This window comes from Toxorhynchites rutilus, chromosome 3 (genome assembly GCF_029784135.1).
Source record: "Toxorhynchites rutilus septentrionalis strain SRP chromosome 3, ASM2978413v1, whole genome shotgun sequence".
NCBI classification, from domain to species: Eukaryota; Metazoa; Arthropoda; class Insecta; order Diptera; family Culicidae; genus Toxorhynchites; species Toxorhynchites rutilus.
Window position 1 is genome coordinate 269,469,376 of NC_073746.1, and position 18,401 is coordinate 269,487,776.

Genomic DNA, 18,401 nt, shown 5'->3' on the forward strand with positions numbered 1-18,401 from the left:
AAATGTTTTTATGGTGGTTTGATACTCCTTTCTCCTATCTAGAGAGGGTGGGGAGGTTGCTGAACAACTCGAAAACTAATCAAACAAATTGAATCGAACTTAGCAGGTTTTAGGGATCGATAAACGTTTCTATGCTAGTTCGACACTCCCTCTAAAGGGGGATCCCATACAAATGAAACATAACTCGAGAACTATTCAAGCAAATGGAGCCAAATTTGGAATGTGAGGCACTCCTATATCTTCTTCTATCTATATAAAAAAAATGGAATGTGTTGATAAGAGCAAAACTCGAGAAGGAATTGTCCGGTTTAGGGCTGTCTTCATTCTATCATATTTTCTGTATAAAACATTTATTCCATGTAACGGAGAAAAATGTTATTTGCAAGTGGATGAAAAATCTTACACGAGAGTTATGTCTGTAAATAATCTGATATTATAATGACGAGTTTTGGCAGAAGTACTAGGAATTTTGAAGTAAAAGGTAATTTCAAAGAATCGATTAGAAGATCAATCAATGAACAGTTCTGCGTTTGGACCTATGAACGTGCGTTTAGTAAGAAAACGTGAATGTGATACCGAAAAATAAATTTTGGGCGGGATGAAGTTTGCCGGGTCAGCTAGTATGTATATAATATATATGAAGTAGCTCGGATATTTTCCGGAATAGGTTTGCGACCGAAGTGACCACCTCATTATCAGAATCAAATCCTATTATCCTATTATCCTTTGGATCTAAACTATGTAAACTATCAAAAACAAATTCAATCAATGATTAAGAAAACAAAATTCTATTTTTTGCAAGTATATTTTTTAAAAGAAGATTAGACTTGGCTTCAATTTGATATGACGATCATCTGAATCGGTCCTGTAGTTCGAAAGATATGAATTTTAAAATATTTTTTTTTATCTGTATTATAGTGATTTTCAACTCATTTGGCTGGTTCGTCACTTTTTACTTCCATTTTTGGAAGTAAATCGGGAGTGGGAATTGAGCTCGTGACCTTTAGCGTGAGAGGCATGGAATTTTTAAATAAAATCATTTTGGAAAATGGGAAAATTGATTTTCACGACCACCCTAAAATGTAAATGGGCACCATAATGAAAGAAATAAAAAAATACGAGCCTAATATTTTGATAAGGAACAAAACTACCTATTATCACGAAAATCTGATCGGTTTGGCATGGAATGGCTGTCTATTACAAGCATTGAGTGTTTGTTATTTGTACATGTGGCTTCGATCATGATATCCACATTATAAAGCTCAATAGGATCCACATTATGTGTTCTACAGTTGGATTGACCAGCTTAGTGATGACAGCACCTCTACTGATCAGATTGGTAAACTATTGACAGCAATCGGTTTAGTACAAATTCTGTTCTTATCATTGACCTTACGATACGTATACACATTGGCATCGGGAGTAATAGAAATAAGGACTACAAAGGAACTTTCATTTTGTGTACCCATATAAAAATCCAACAAAGGTAAATTGACTGTAAATGATGTTCGATGGTCTGTAAAAAATTAACAATTAATTGTGTGGAACGATTTGAATGTTGAGTCAATTAATGTTAATTTTGGATCACGATCTGGCGTAATAATACATTTCAGTATACAGTTAAATCATCGTTCTCTTCTGAATGACTAAACTTGATTTCCAGTGCATATTCGTTTAATAAGTGTTCAATGGCGATTCTGGTTTCGATTAGAAACCACATTTTCAGTATACTATCAAGAATATCTACCCTAAATGCAACGGAAGTGATGTTATCTTTGATGTGAAATTTTTAGACAACCTTACTGTAAGGAGGAGATGTATATATCTCAACCTGTTATAAAATCCATGTAAATTTTCATTCAATTATTTGATGTCGTAGAAAAAACAAGAAAATAATAGCTCCAAATGGTGTTCAACAGGTGTACATAAAAAATACTACCCATAATTTTGTTTCCACCATTGCAGATTGAAAAAAGGATATAAAGCGTAAGCATTGAGTGTGGAGGTCAATACTGAATGTGGTCCATAACATACAGCCATTTAACTCGAGAAACTAGTTGAAATGCAGAATAACTCACAAAACAACAAACATGGCGAAAATTCATCCGACTCACCGGTGTCTGTAGAAGAATACACGATTTTACTACCGCGTAACAATGCCAAAAGGTATCATGTAATGCGTTTTCATGCATCCTCCAATGTGGATTTTGACAAGTGGGGAACGGCCAAAATGGTGCGAGAAAATAATTCTAATGAATTCAAAGAACAAGAGAAATCCATACCAAAGTTTGGTGCCGGGTCGGAGTACAACCGTGACCAGAAGGAAGAAATTCGTCGCAAGCGTTTTCGAAAGAATGCGAAAAAATATAGTTCAGAAGCGCAGCCGTGGTTGTTGAGAATCGGTGGAAAGGAAGATGGTAGGATGTTTCGTGGTATTCGAGATGGTGGCGTTGCACAGTATATGGCATTTTATGTGTTCATCCCAACTTCAAGTGGGACGATCGAAGCCTATCCATTGGAAGAGTGGTATAATTTTCAGCCTATTCCACGATACAAGACACTCTCCATTGAGGAAGTTGAAGAGGAATTCAACCAAAGGGAAAAATCACTCAACTATTTCAATATGATGAGGATGAAGCGGAAGAAAGGTGATGAGGAAATTGACGAAGAGCTAGAAGAAAGTGATAGTACAAAACGGAGTGCCAGGGGTAGGAAGAAGGGTTTGCAGATCAGTGAGATGGATGACTGGATCGATTTGGATGACGCAAATTCAACCGACGACGACGAAGAGCAAAAGAAGGAGGAGAAGGACAGTGATGACGAGAATAAGAAAAAGACTATGGACAGAAAGAAAATGGAAAACGGTAAGATGAAGAAGAAGCGAGCAGTGGACTATGAAGCGTTTGAGGATTCGGATGATGGAGACGATGAAGGCCGAGAGTTGGATTACGTTTCTGAGTCTTCAGAAAGTCATTCTGAGTTAGGAACAAACACGGAACTGAAATCGGTTGCTGAAGAAGATGGTCTGCGTAAGCTACTCACTTCCGACGAATCTTCGGAAGATGAGGAAAATAAGTCAAAAGAAGTGGATGAAAATATAAACGAGAAGGTTAAAAGTGACAACGGCGACTCAAACTCGAAGGAGAAAACCAAAACGAAAAAGCAAACCAACAATAGTAGACAAGATTCCTTCAGCAATGGCCACTCTAGTAGTTCCGATTCCGAAGCGGAAAATGATATCTCGCAGCGAAGGAAAAAGAATTCTATGTCGCTCAATAAAAGCAACTCCAGAAAAGCTCCGAAGGAGGAAGGTAACAAATTGGACTGCCCGGTTGATTCTGTCGTATCGCACATCAGCAGTAGTCCATCCTCGCCTCTTGCTAAGCTGGCTGAAACATATTCTGCGCCAAGACTCACTTTGCACTCTAGTTCATATGGCCGAATAGTCAATAATTATGGCATTACCGAGGATGTTGTACGGCGCTATCTGAAACGTAAACCAATCACTTCTACCGAACTGTTGAGCAAATTAAAAAACAAAAAAGTGCCTAAAGAGAAGCTCCTGGAAGTATTGTTGTTTATGTTGGAGAAAATTAATCCGACAAAACAAAATATACGAGGGAAAGTGTACTATAGTCTTAAATAATAGGTAGAGAATAATACCAACCATGACATTAAAAACTACTTGACAAAGGTGTAAATTTTTAGGCTAATGATTGCGAATTAGAACCAAAATATAAACACTAAAACACCACTCAAACAGAACTTCATTTGTTAGTTTTTGACGTGGGACTACTCCTTTCAGTAACGGTGCCAACTCAGAAAACAGATCACGTTTACATGAAATAATGTTTGTCCACAGGAACCGATGCGGGGCCAGACAGAAAATGCATTGTCGGTCCTCCGCTCGGTCGGGGCTTAAAGTGTTAAGCCCGGCCATTTCCAGCTGGGTATAAATAGGCCATCCAGGCCAAATCACTGCTCTATAGGCGATAGAACACTCTGATTTTGAAGCTTCTCTTTTCAAATCACGGTTGAGTATTTCTAGTTCCCCATACATTCGACTGTGACAACGGCGTAATTTTTCCAAGGATATTGAAAAATCAATATACAACCAATATCGTAACGTAATCCCACGCCAACTACATGGTCTTGTCACTGAATGGACAAAAGAAAAAAAGATGGACACTAATTGATTTTTATATTTTTTGCCGGAAGGTTAGGTTGGGTTTTTGACGTAGGATTACGTCTTCCGGGAACATATTGGGGTACAAATTGAAAATCGAAAGTCGTTCACATCGTGAAAATTGTCCAATTTCAAACGCTTATTACTCAGTTATTTCATGATGGATTGATGAAATTTTTGCGTCAATCGAATTCGGCACTCCATAAAAAAAAATTTATTGAAGAAAATAATGTATGTCATGAAATTAACTATCGAACAATTGAACAATCTCAACCCCCATTCTACCGGAAATACCCTCTTTTGATTGGTCGAAATTGACGACACATGCTGCGGTTCCCTAACAGAGACATCAGATACACTTTTATTCCTACCGAAATGTGTTCCCTAACAGAGACATCAAAACCAAACTGCCTGGGGGAAATCGGCATTGCAAATATATGCAAGTCGGGAGCATTTTTATATTGCAAGTGAGTGATAAAATTAATTCTTGTAAATGAAATTTAAATTTGGAACTTTAATGTTGGTTACTTCGTGAAATTTTATATAAATGACCGATCATGTATGATGCATGAAAAATTTAGCACAAGTGTAAGTGTAAAATTATATAGGGTAACAGTTGTGTTAAAAAAGACTTGATATATAAAACAATTTGTTTCAATTTCCATAAATAAAAACAAGGTGTGTTCCCGCTCGGAAACGGGTCGTTAGGTTTAAGCTGTTTGTGTTGTTGTATTCATTTTCACCCAGGGAAAGTTTATACGACGGGAAAAATTGGAAAAGTGAAAAAATATTAGAAAAAGTGATTTCTCATATGCTTTACATATAGTATTAGGTCTTGTTAGTCTAATTAAAATTCGTATTGGGTTGAAAAAAACACTCAGAAAGTAAAAACTATAAAAGAAAATTACCTTTTCAACTTCAAATATGTTTTCTCTATATATTGTTTTTACTTATGTGAAAAATCGATAATTGTGTTCGGCATTGGTAATTATCTTTTATTACATTGGTGAGTTTTTTTTCTTTATTTCATCCATACCTAACACAGGAGGCATCTCGTCTAGGGTCACAGAGGATGGTTTTCATCATATCTCATTCCACTTCGACATCTTTTATCTGATACACACCATCCAACGACTGTTTAGCATCCTTCTGTCATCATCACTCTGTAAACATTGGTCAAGTGAACAAACAATACCCAACAACCAAACAAAACGGCCCTTTTCAGGGCCATAAAATCATCATCAAACGAGGTAATTCTTCAAAAATATCAAAAATCAACAGATAGCCTAACGGAATCCTACGACAACAATGCGGTCGTGTCTCGGACACAACCCTCACGCGATTTTTGTTTTTAAGTGGGTTCTACGTTGCAGGTCATTCTAATATTTCTAGAAGAAAGCTTTTCCGAATTTAGGAGTGTGTTTGGACATTGGAGTTGTTTAGTAAATTTATCAAATTGGCCTTTTTCCAGACTAGAAGTGGATGAACTGAGAAAGCATAAAACCTCTATTATTCAAAACAACATCATCAAATTCAAACACACTGCTGAATTCACAGAAGTTCTCTTCAGTCAAAAAAATATATATTTTAGAATACATCGAAATTTATAAAATAACTCTTTAGTTGAAAGTTTTAGTGGCCCTGAAAAGAACCGATGGGTTTGCGCTGTATTGTGGACGCAGCTGACAATGGTTGATTTGTGATTTCACATTCACATTCTTGCTTTCGCGAGAAAAATACTTGCACTCAGAATAATACACGTAACACACTCAAGATGCATCGCGACATTCTTCTCATACTACACACAGTGCGGCTCCAGGCGATTATATGTTTGTCCGCAACTACCGCTATCTATTTGAAAACGAATAATATTAACAATTCGTGCAATCTCCATGGTATGAAAATCAATAACGTGCGCCCTATTTAATATTTCTTTTCTGCTTTGATTCTGCTCTACACTATGTTTGCTTCTTGCATATTCTGAAGATGCATTCTGTAGCGAAAAATATTGTTCAACACAGTAGCAAAATGAAACTGAGGTTGGTCAGGGCGAACACAATATTTAGAGAACATTCACTGGCCACTAACAACATGCATCGATAAATCTTGACTAGGACGGACTTCACTACTTCAAGCAGGTACTCCTATTTATAGATTTTTTGTGATTTCAATGGTTTGCTCTCGAAGCAGTTTTGAGCTAATGGAACAAGTTTTTGGGTCAAGTAACCAGCATTACGCATACATCTTTTAAATTTTAAATGAAGTGATTGACACACCACTTTGTTCAACTGCTAAAGAAGTACTAACGTTCGAAATTTTTCACCTCAAACCTAACGCTCTCGTTTCTGAAATTTTAAACTCACAGATTCAAATATGAAGTGGTGCAAAAATACAGAGGCATCCTTCACTGGACGGTATGTAAATCGACGTGGTGCCCCTACCGAATAGAATACTGTGCGATATAATTATCTTTCATTCTTCTTTAGTATCGAGCCACAGTGTGTTTGTGATCTCAGCATTCATAAAGACTGCTGTCTGATAACTGGAGCAAGACGACTTGAATTATGATGATGATGATGTTTCAGTTATAGAGGCTCTAAAACTAATAAGTTCATTCGCTTCTAGCCTTGAAAAAGACCAATTTGGAAAACTATACTAAACACTCAGCCTTGAGAAAGATCATTTCGAAAGCATTGCTGCCGTCTGGTCGCTAGTTAGATGACTGATGAATTGTAAAATTGTAAAATCGCGAGTGGCTTGTTTATACTCATTGAATAGAATACGATGGAGCTAAGATTGTAATATTTTCTCTATGTGCAATGTGTCAAACACCATTATTCTCAATTCATGTTTCCGAGATGATTTATTAGGTTTACGTAATTGTCACACATACAAAATGGTAACGTTCCAGGCGGGCCAATCGGAAGAGCCCGGTGGGCCGCACGTTGAGTATAGCTGGACTAGACTGTTCCTTTCAACAGTGAGAAAAAAATACCAGTACATTGAGTCTGATCACTACCTAACTCAGAGATGGTCCGTTGTTTTGCAAATATTCTTTGCTAGATGTACTTCATGTAGTACAGATAACACATCATATGAGCACTCCATTGAGTTTGAGACAATCTTTCTAACAACACACCTGTGTGGCTCAGAAATCTCAGGGATAAGTTAAAACTACGAAAAACGAGTAAACAGTTCTAAAAAATGTCACACACTGTGGATTCTTAGCAAAATCATATTGTCCTCGTAGCCTGTAAACGGGATTTCATGGAAACTGAACCATGATCTTCCAGTTGTCGAAGGATATCGTTATTCAAATCTGTAGCTTTTCCCACCCAAAACGAAATAAACAAACAGTGGGTTATATCTGTGATATAACTACCGTTGGCTTAGTAATCATTTGTCTGAAGTTGCATCTAAATCAATTCTCAATTTATGACTGGATATTTTGTTTTCCCTTGAAATAGTCTCGTAGTCTCTTTTTGACGTTCGACACTCAAATCCTCAAGACGTGTTTATTTAATCCTCCGTACATCCGAAATACATTTTTCGTGATATAAAAATAATCACGGGAACACCTAGTTGACTGTCCAAACGCGAGCGAAATCATATTCTACTCCCTGTGTGTATTCACAAGCAAACGATTTTGCATGTCCGTTCATCACGGGAGCAAAAGAGAAATGGAAGTTGGCGAACCGACGCTTTATGCATCATGCGTCAACCGCAGACCAGGGTTTGGAAATATTGAGCTTGTTAAGTTTGAAAATATATTTTTATCAGTGTAACGCGTTTATTTTGCCTGTCGATGCTGCTGTCATTCATTCGACGGCAAACAAATTTAAGCTCGAGTCTTGAGAATTCATTCACATTTATTCATTGCCATTGAATTGCCAGGAATGTTGTGAATGTTCATTTTCAATGCAGAATCGATCCGAGCAACGAATGCAAACTTCGTCAGCCAAAGCTGGATGTTGGCAATTTTATCCGCTAATCCTATAGCATAGTTTGATCCGTTTGCAAAAGGAAGCTCGAAATATTGCCATTGCGGTCGTGTCTTAGACACCACCATTTTATGTTCGTGTGTTCAGAATTAAAAAAAAAAATTAAATGTTTGAAATATGAGTCAAGACGGTATTTTTTACATCGGGATTCTTCTTTTGAAGCATTTCTGACAAGTGGAAAGGGAATTGCATATTTACTATGTAAAATGAAAGCAATTTAACTGAGACGGAAACCTTGCATGCTTGAACAATTTAATTTCTTGTCACTATTATGAGCATTCTGTACTTTCTTATCTTCCTCAACGAATTTCTCCGTTTCGTCAGTGTCCGAGAACGATGCTGATAGTGAATGAACTGGTATATTAATATCAATGAATGACAAATCTAGGGATATTTTCTTTTGCTCACATTCCGTGAACGCAGAACAGAACAAAAAACAGAATGAACAAAACTGGATGAATCAACTGTGACTGGCTTGCTGTGATTGTGAGGTTTGGCGTTGGTTCATTTTCGATATCCCGAATGCAATGGCATAATGATCGAATGTGGCCGGAAATTCAGCTGAAAAGATTGATGTGATACAGATATTTCCAAGCACTGCCGCAGACCAATGAAAACTGAATTGAAATTTCAAGAAGCTATCTTTTTTTATAATTATTTAAATAGTTTACTTTCGAAGAAGCTTTGAACTATTGGGACAAGTTTTTATGGCCAATAAGTAAAAATCTCTTGTAGACATTTTATCTTTCGAATAATGTTTTTTTCATACTATTTTGTTCATCCGGCAGAGATATTAACGCTCAAAACCTTGTACTCCGAACGTAACGCCCTCGTTTTCGAGACTTTGAACTTACACCGTAGAAGTACAGTACCATTACAGAAATGAAAGACGTAGTATGAGAAATAATGAACATAAAAAACGAGAAAGACTTTACAACATGGATTTTTCCATAGCGTCTTGTTTGTTAGATAATACCATAAATATAACTGTTACCTTCATTCATAATCATGGTTTTTTTTTCAATATAATATACTCATCATGACAAATTCTTGGTAGTCCAAACATTGGTAGCATGTACAAATATGTAAAAAAAATGATGAGAAAGCGATGTCATGTTTACTAACACTCATTTGGTTTCAACTGGAAAGCTTTTAAATTGATAAGTATTTTGAATGAATAAGAAAAAATAGATAATTTTAATAGAAATTTGGTTATGGGAGTCTGAGATTTCAAATAATTTTGGAAAAGGGGTCTCTCGCCCAAAATAGTTTGAGAATCCCTGTCGTAGAAGAACACACATCGAATTTCCGCCAGATTGGTCTGTTTCTTTGTTTGAAACGCGCCAACTCACGCTTTATCAGTTTTGCCCAAATATGTATGGTTGACATATTGAAATATGTAAGATATATGTAAGCGTCAACTGTGTTTTTCATTTTAATTAAAATAATAAAAGCTATAAAACCCCTCCGGACCTCCTTTGACCGTTGATATTTATGAAATAGGGACAGATTATTCTATATAAATTTTCACAATCATGATTATTCAGCTAGAAACAAGAAATCACTGAATGGTTTTGGTGGTTACATCCATCATGCATATTTAGGCAGAGATGTGGCAGAGAAAAGACGTAAATTTAATAGAAATAGAGCTCCAATTCGTTTCAATTCCCCCCCACTCCATCGGACTACTTTTCTGGTCTCTAATTTGAAGAAATGGTTATCGGAAAAAAGGGTATATTTAAACGAGGAAGTGAATGCAGAAACGAATAACTATTTTTCCGACTTGGGAAAATCCTATTATTCGGGAGGCATTACCAAACTAGAGCAGCATTGGGCGAGGTGTGTAAGTCTAGCATGAGGCCATGTTGAAAAATAAAAAAAAAATGTGTTCGAACCTTGTAGTAAGTTCATTGCTTTAGAATGTTTCAACTTATGGTGGTCAGACAGTAACAGACAATAACAGAAATAATACTACCAAACAAGCAACAGATCATTTTACCCTCCGTTACCATCTCATCTGTTAAATATAAACCGGGAATTTTAATTTTCAATATTCTCGTTGAACATTTTTCTTTTTCAAGTTGGTGCTTCTGTCTGAGGTCTTAATGTCAAGTTTAAGCACGATCTGTCATTTAGTTTGTTTATAGCGTCATTCAGAACAAGTTAACTTGTTTTACTCGGATTTGCTCGATATGGATTGAATTTTTGTTGTCCATTCAGAATTCATTCAATAACGGTCAATAAAAAGTATTACCCTGGCGTTATGAGCGAGAAAATTCCTTGCAAACGGTCAGTTTTGTGGAAGGATAATATTTGTATTTTGCACAATGATAATGCATAAGCACCGTACTCTAGATATGACCCGTGTGATTTTTTTCCTATTTCTGAACCTCAAATTACAGTTTCGCGAGATCCGTTTTGATAGCATTGAAGATATACAAACGAATTCACTGAGTGAACTAAAGGAAATTCCTAAACACAGCTATAGGCAGTATTTCGACGACTTAATTTTTCGTTGGATAAAGTATATTGCTTCAGAATGGGCCTATTTTAAAGGCGATAATATAGATTTAGATGATAAATAGAACATTTTCTACAAAAACGCATATTCCTGGTATATATTTGACAGAATGTACACCTAATCGGACCAAGCGTCTTTTGAAATAATCAAAGAAACAAAATAAAATTTTACGCAAAACAATTTCAAATTTCGTTTATAAAAAATGTCTTAACACTTTTGTTCGGAAGAATTTTTTATGAGATTGTCATTTATTTATGTGATTTTTTATGTGACTCAAACTAAGACGAAACCATAATACTGGTTATAATTTGCCTCGAACATTCCAATACTTACTTCACTGCCTTATTGCCGGCGCGCTGCTGAGACTTATTCTGCACAAGCTTCCTTGCCATTGCTCTGCCAATTAATTAACTTGAATGGGCGACAGAATTCCTGGGAAATGGCTTCGCGAAACCGCACTTGAATGGCAACTAACTGGAGTAGGTAGTACAGCAATTCTGTCAGCTTGTATGTAAACTTGTGTTGCAAGCGGTATACAGGATATAAAACCGCAATTCCATCGAGGCAACTTGATGCATGCTACGAGTCAACTGTTGTTACTTTTTATAGTGCATCTGTTTTCTACATAATTGGTCTTGTCGAGCATTGTTACTCTTATCCCATAGTCAGTGGATCGGTGCGGCTGATTCGTCAATATTGGGGAGACTTCATCATTTGTTATCATAATTCACCTGAATTATGGAACAACATTTTTATTGATTATAAAGACAATAACATCGGAATAGATACGTTGTACGGTGGTTGAAGCGGAATAAATAGAAAATTTAAAATTGCACAAGTTTCAATAAGAATTATATCAAATATTGTTCAGTGTTGCCTAGATGGAATTGCGGCTTATGACTTTCTGAACGTGTTGCTCTGCGGTGAATGGGGAGTTTACGTGTCACCGAACAATAACAAGCAATCCCACGGCTGCTGCTTGCGAGAAATCCATCAAACAAACATATGTTTTCATTACAGGTCTACGGTAAGTCTCAAATGTTTCAATATCATGGGAAAATGGAAGATTATGGATCCATTTTGTATGTCTTCTACCTCCTTTAAAATATTATTAATGGTGATAATTTTGACATATGATTTAAAAACATAATAAAAAACCAAAATAATCCAATCGCGACATTGAGATCAGCGAACTTGTAACCATAATTTTAGAAAGCTGGGTCCTCATAAGCAAAAACGATTTGTCAGGCAGCCATTTGTCAAAGATACCAATGAAATCAGATAATCCCGTAATTCTTCTACTTAAATTACAATATTTTATATTTGACCTGTAGGTAAAAATTGGACATGCCGCTTTCTGCAAATACACACTATAATTTAACAGAACTTTATGGCAGTATTCCAGTCTATAAATTTGAAAAAAAATTATCAGAACTTTCTTTCGTTTTTCTGAAGTTTAGACATATTCTTAAAGGACTGGAAAGGACTTTCCGTAAATCTCATTATTTACCGAGTTATAGCCATTCTAGTGATGCGGTATCTAATCTAGTATGGCCTTGACACAAAACTTCAAACGTGTTAAAGTTTCTCGAAACTAGTTTTTTCAAGCTGGCCTACACGATATCTACGATATCTATAAGATATCTACTGAATAAATTTATTTTGAATTTGATGAGAAAAAATCTTGTGTAATCTCTGATCAAGAAGCTATCTCTCGTTATAATTATTTAAATAGTTTGTTTTCGAAGAAGCTTCGAACTATTGAAACAAGTTTTTATGGCCAATAAGTCAAAATCTCTTGTAGACATTTTATCTTTCGAATAATGTTTTTTCATACTATTTTGTTCATCCGGCAGAGATATTAACGCTCAAAACTTTGTACTCCGAACGTAACTCCCTCGTTTTCGAGACTTTGAACTTACACCCCAGTACAGAAATGAAAGACATAGTATGAGAAATAATGAACATAAAAAAGTAGATAGATTCTACAAGATGGACTTTTCCATAGCGTCTTGTTTTGGTAGATAATACAATAAATAATAACCGTTACATTCATTCAAAATGAGAAATGATCTTGTGTAATCTCTCTATCGCATGAACCAATAAAAATAGTATTTTTTAAATTTTACTATTTAAAAAAAAAGAAGGGAAACGTAGAAAAAATCGTTTTAAACATTTTTTTTAAACGGTTAGATTTTTTGACGTAGGACTACGTCTTTCATTTCTATACCGGGGTGTAAAATCAAAGTTTCGAAAACGAAAGCGTTACGCCGGAGACCGAGATTTTGAGCGTTAATAGCTCCTAAACAACTGAACGAAATGGTATGATAAACACTTCATTCGAAAGATAAAATGTCTACGCGTTATATACTTGTTACTTTTTGATCCAAAAACTTGTTTCAATAGTCTTAAAATTGCTTTCAAAACAGGCTATTGAAATCACCAATCGGTATATAAGCGAGCGGCGCTCAGAAATCCACTCAGTTCTAATTGAACAGCGATTGGAGCATGTTGTCGCTGTTGCGGTGAAGCTCTTTATTTATCATGAAAGCGCGGATGAACGGTGTCACCAAGAGCCTGTTTGTGCACCCTAGGCCAGAAGGGAAACTATCAGGAGGAGAGTGATGCCACAAACGGTTCCCTGGGAAGACATCGCGCGCATACACGCGCGGCTATTAACAGGTGGTTATCGAGTTGGCATTAACCACTGGTGGGCTTCCAGTATCGAGGAAAATGTGGAAATATCTAATCGTTACCTAAAAAAAATCTGCCAGTTCCTCTGGGAATTTTCAAAATATATTCATGTGAAAGAGTTTAATTGAATGTTTTCTATCCATGTTACACTGTGACCAAATATGTTTCAATCAAGTGCTATTAACAGGTGGTTATCGAGTTGGCATTAACCACTGGTGGGCTTCCAGTATCGAGGAAAATGTGGAAATATCTAATCGTTACTGAAAATAATCTGCCAGTTCCTTTGGGAATTTTCAAAATATATTCATGTGAAAAAGTTTAATTGAATGTTTTCTATCCATGTAACACTGTGACCAAATATGTTTCAATCAAGTGCTATTAACAGGTGGTTATCGAGTTGGTATTAACCACTGGTGGGCTTCCAGTATCGAGGAAAATGTGGAAATATCTAATCCTTACTGAAAATAATCTGCCAGTTCCTTTGGGAATTTTCAAAATATATTCATGTGAAAGAGTTTATTTTAATGTTTTCTATCCATGTAACACTGTGACCAAATACATTTGGTTTTGTGGTTTTTCAATCAATCGCAATTAACAGGATAGCTTCAGAAGATTATTCTTCCCCATCAGTAGGATATTTCCGTATCCAATATTGTATGCGCCCGCAATCGATTATTGCTCAGTCGCCGAAAGTTCCGAGCTCAGAGAGTTCATTTCCCTCTAGTTTGCCTTCCAAATTGCCATCGTAAACCACACCTTCTCTCGATTCAATCACACACAAAAAGCATACTTAAGCGATATTCTGGTGGTGAGACACATTCATTTTTCGTGAGGACATCGACAAGACAACATCGTTGCCTAACGTGCTGGAGGAGGTGGACGGCGAAGGATCGACACATACACGCGCAGAACTCTTTCCGTTAGGATGCCATTCAGCATCGAGAAAGTTCCGGAAAGATCTAATCATTGCTGGAAAATAATCTGCCAGTTCCTTTGGGAATTTTCAAAATATATTCATGTGAAAGAGTTTAATTGAATGTTTTCTATCCATGTAACACTGTGACCAAATATATTTCAATCAAGTGCTATTAACAGGTGGTTATCGAGTTGGCATTAACCACTGGTGGGCTTCCAGTATCGAGGAACATGTGGAAATATCTAATCGTTACTGAAAATAATCTGCCAGTTCCTTTGGGAATTTTCAAAATATATTCATGTGAAAGAGTTTAATTGAATGTTTTCTATCCATGTAACACTGTGACCAAATATGTTTCAATCAAGTGCTATTAACAGGTGGTTATCGAGTTGGTATTAACCACTGGTGGGCTTCCAGTATCGAGGAAAATGTGGAAATATCTAATCCTTACTGAAAATAATCTGCCAGTTCCTTTGGGAATTTTCAAAATATATTCATGTGAAAGAGTTTATTTTAATGTTTTCTATCCATGTAACACTGTGACCAAATACATTAGGTTTTGTGATTTTTGAATCAATCGCAATCAACAGGATAGCTTCTGAAGATTATTCTTCCCCATCAGTAGGATATTTCCGTATCCAATATTGGATGCATAAAACCTTGTGCCTCCAACGTAACGCTCTCGTTTTCGAAGTTCTCCAAATATTCATTCATTCAGAATGAATTCAGATTCAACTTCATACAAATGATCTCTAAATCAACGATAGTCCTACGTCACCCTTGCGGTTATACCATAGATATAACCCACTTCCTGTTTTTGTTTCAGATAACCAGAAAGGCTGGAATCGTGTACGCCACGACATAACTTTTTTTTAACCCTCTCCCTTCAACAGCTTGTAACTATTCTAATTTAGAATATTTTTTTCCATTCAATTTTTTTGACGTAGAGCTACGTCTTTCATTAAGGGTGCCAAATCAGAAAACAGGTCACGTTTTTTTGAAATAAAGTTAACGTTAATAACTAGTTTTGTGGCGAACGGATTTTGGAGATTTACATACTAAACGAATCGGAAATTCCATAAGATTTGTTTAATATGCTATACATTAGATTCTCTTGGTTTGTAGATGGTTGAAATTCATGAAAACTTTAAGCGTTTTCATTTTCCCATACATTTGTTCTGTCCATTTGTGTGCTTTCCCGAACATAGCTGTCAATAACGAGCAACTTATCGACGACCAACGGAGGGGAAGTCGTAGGATTTAAAGTCTCCGTAAACGAAGAAAAGTAGAAGAATGAAGAGGAATACTTGCCTACAGTATAAACAGTGAATTTCGCAGAGCCAAAGTTTCATTCGGCATCGGGTTGTTGAGCAATCTAGTTCACTTTGCTTTCGCTGCTCTTCGATCTAAGATTGGACCCCACCAGTGGTAATCCAACTTGGATATCGTCGTTTGGTTTTTTTGTTCGTTTTTCGTGTTATTCGTATCGTGTGTTTTGTTTAACGCGTCATAAATTGGACGCTTCGCGTAGTGTGTGATGAGCAAGAAGAAGAGGAAGGCAGGCTCGAGTCCTGCAAAAAAACGAACGCATTGCCAGGGGCAATAAAATTTCGAGGCAAGCGTCATCTACTGCTGCATGCGATGTTGGTGCAGTGAAAAGCGCTCGCACTGAACCGAGCCTTCGCGAGTGTGACACCGCATCGAACAACGGCGAAGTAGGCAATTTCGGCGCGTCGTTCGAAAATGTAAACGCCGTTACCCAGACAGCAACCAAAATCAAGCTCCCCCCGCTGGTGGTGAAGGCGGTCGTTCTTGACAAAGTCATCAGCGAATTCGCATCGATGGGTGTTACAGCAGAGAACAAGCTGTGTGGCATAAATCAGTCTTTTTCCAAGCAGTTACCATTGTTTGTTTTCCGTCATCATAAGGGCTTCGATGGTGCCTTTGAGAATGCATCAATGCATTAAACTCACGTTATGGCGAAGCAGGCGGTAAGGTTGAGCGCCAAAAAATTATTTGGGGAATACCATGCATCTTGAATGTCTTACTGGAATGTTATAAGTTATTTGGGTTCGAGTGCCAATCGCAAAACTGCCTTCAACTAGGATTGCATTTGCGCTAATATTTTTTTTTATCCAAAATATATATTTTATTAAGGCTCATATGGCGTCAGCCTAACGGGGCCGGGAGTTCAATATTTTGACAATGTTTGCTTAGACTATGTTAGTAATATGTCACCGATTAGTCGCGGTTGACTCGAGGTTAGTATTACAAGTGTTCTCATAATTGGTATGTCGCAGTCTTCGATGCTCTGTACGTGTGCCCGACACGGGATACTTCCTATTGGGATGCAGCTGACCATTAATCAGCAACGCCCCCCTAGTCTGTACCCCATATCTAGCGTGGTGCGTCTTTCTCGACTCGAGGACTCCAGGATAGCCGGCGCAATCATCAGCTCGTGTAGAGTTGTCATGAGCGGTACAACCTTTGGCTCTTGTTGAATAATCAGTGGACTGCACAACCTTCGGCCCGTGCATCTGTAAAGAGTGTGTGTATGTATTGCCGCGACTAAGTAAAAGTTTATCGATCGGATAGGAGGGATATGAAACGGGGACACAACGAAGGAAACATCATTAAACGTTGACATCGGCGTTTCTGAGGAACAGGTATAGATGAAGTAGAAGATCAGGATCCCGGCAACCTAAGATATCCCGGACGGGGATATCCGATTGTCTGCCTTGTGCTCTCAGTGCTCTAGAGAGCTGAGAGCGAGCAGCATGGAACCGGATACACGACCAGACAACATGCTCGATGTCGTGGTAGCCATCGCCACAATCACAAAGATTGTTTGCTGCGAGCCCAATGCGATAGAGATGCGCGTTTAGGTTGTAGTGATTGGACATAAGCCGAGATATCACGCGAATGAAATCACGACCTACATTCAATCCCTTGAACCATGCACTCGTCGAGACCTTAGGGATAATCGTGTGTAACCAACGACCGAACTCATCACCACTGCACATGCGCTGCCAACTTACGAGCGTATACTGACGAGGAATGTGGAAAAATTCATTATAAGCAATTTGCCTTTCAAAAAGTGTGCCTTCTGAAGCGCCCACCTTAGCTAGCGAGTCCGCTTTCTCATTCCCCGGAATCGAGCAATGAGAGGGAACCCATACTAAGGTAATCTTGAATAATTTTTCGACCAAAACACTCAATAGTTGTCTTATTCTAGTTAGGAAATAAGATGAGCGTTTATCAACCTTCATTGAGCGGATTGCCTCTATTGAGCTGAGACTGTCTGAAAAAATAAAATAGTGGTCGATGGGCAATGTTTCAATGATCCCTAATGCGTAATATATCGCACCCAGTTCAGCGACATACACGGAACAAGGATCTTTGAGTTTGAAAGAGGCACTGGAATTTTCATTGAAGATGCCGAAGCCAGTGGACCCGTTTATGAATGAACCGTCAGTAAAGAACATTTTATCAGATCCAACTTTCCCATATTCTGCCGAAAATATCGGCGGAATAGAATCGGAGCGTAGGTGATCTGGTATTCCATGGATTTTTTGTCGCATGGACAGATCAAAAATGACAGAGGAATTGCAGAAGTATGGGAAGCAAACTTGGTTGGAGATGCCTGGTGAAGGGTGCACGTCGTGGGTAAGGTACTCATGGTATAAAGACATAAAACTTGACTGAGGAGTCAGTTGTAGTAGATTTTCGAAGTTATCAATCACCAATGGATTTATGATCTTGCAACGGATGAGAAATCTGTAGGATAATTCTGTGAACCGAAGAGTAAGCGGGGGTACTCCTGCCAAAACTTCGAGACTCATCGTATGTGTCGAATGCAAACACCCCATGGCTATACGCAAGCAACGATATTGCATCCTCTCCAGCTTGAGAATATGAATCCTGGCAGCTGATCGGAAGCAAAAACTGCCATATTCTAACACTGACAATATCGTTGTTTTGTACAACTGAATGAGGTCTCCTGGATGGGCACCCCACCATGTTCCGGTAATTGTTTGGAGAAAATTGATTCTTTGCTGGCATTTCTGTTTCAAATACGCAATG

General features: G+C 37.5%; 2 protein-coding genes across 4 annotated transcripts in view; one reads left to right on the forward strand and one right to left on the reverse strand.

Annotated features, from left to right (window-relative positions):
- Positions 1–11,170, reverse strand: part of LOC129778510 (gustatory receptor for sugar taste 64f-like) — a 17,672-nt gene extending 6,502 nt beyond the window's left edge. The window contains exon 1 of the mRNA XM_055785444.1: positions 11,042–11,170. Coding sequence (XP_055641419.1) covers positions 11,042–11,100 — 59 coding nt within the window. The 5' untranslated portion in view covers positions 11,101–11,170. The remainder of the gene's footprint in view (positions 1–11,041) is intronic.
- LOC129778509 (general transcription factor IIF subunit 1-like) lies at positions 1,357–3,750 on the forward strand. 3 transcript variants are annotated; one of them, XM_055785441.1, is made up of 2 exons: positions 1,357–1,486; positions 1,966–3,750. In XM_055785441.1, the coding sequence occupies exon 2, from the start codon at positions 2,063–2,065 to the stop codon at positions 3,644–3,646; it is 1,584 nt and encodes a 527-aa protein (XP_055641416.1). In that variant the 5' UTR covers positions 1,357–1,486; positions 1,966–2,062; the 3' UTR covers positions 3,647–3,750. The 3 variants fall into 3 exon arrangements, with proteins under 3 accessions (XP_055641416.1, XP_055641417.1, XP_055641418.1); XM_055785442.1 differs by lacking the exon at positions 1,357–1,486 and adding an exon at positions 1,501–1,847; XM_055785443.1 differs by lacking the exon at positions 1,357–1,486 and adding an exon at positions 1,501–1,804.
- Positions 11,171–18,401: the final 7,231 nt, after the last annotated feature.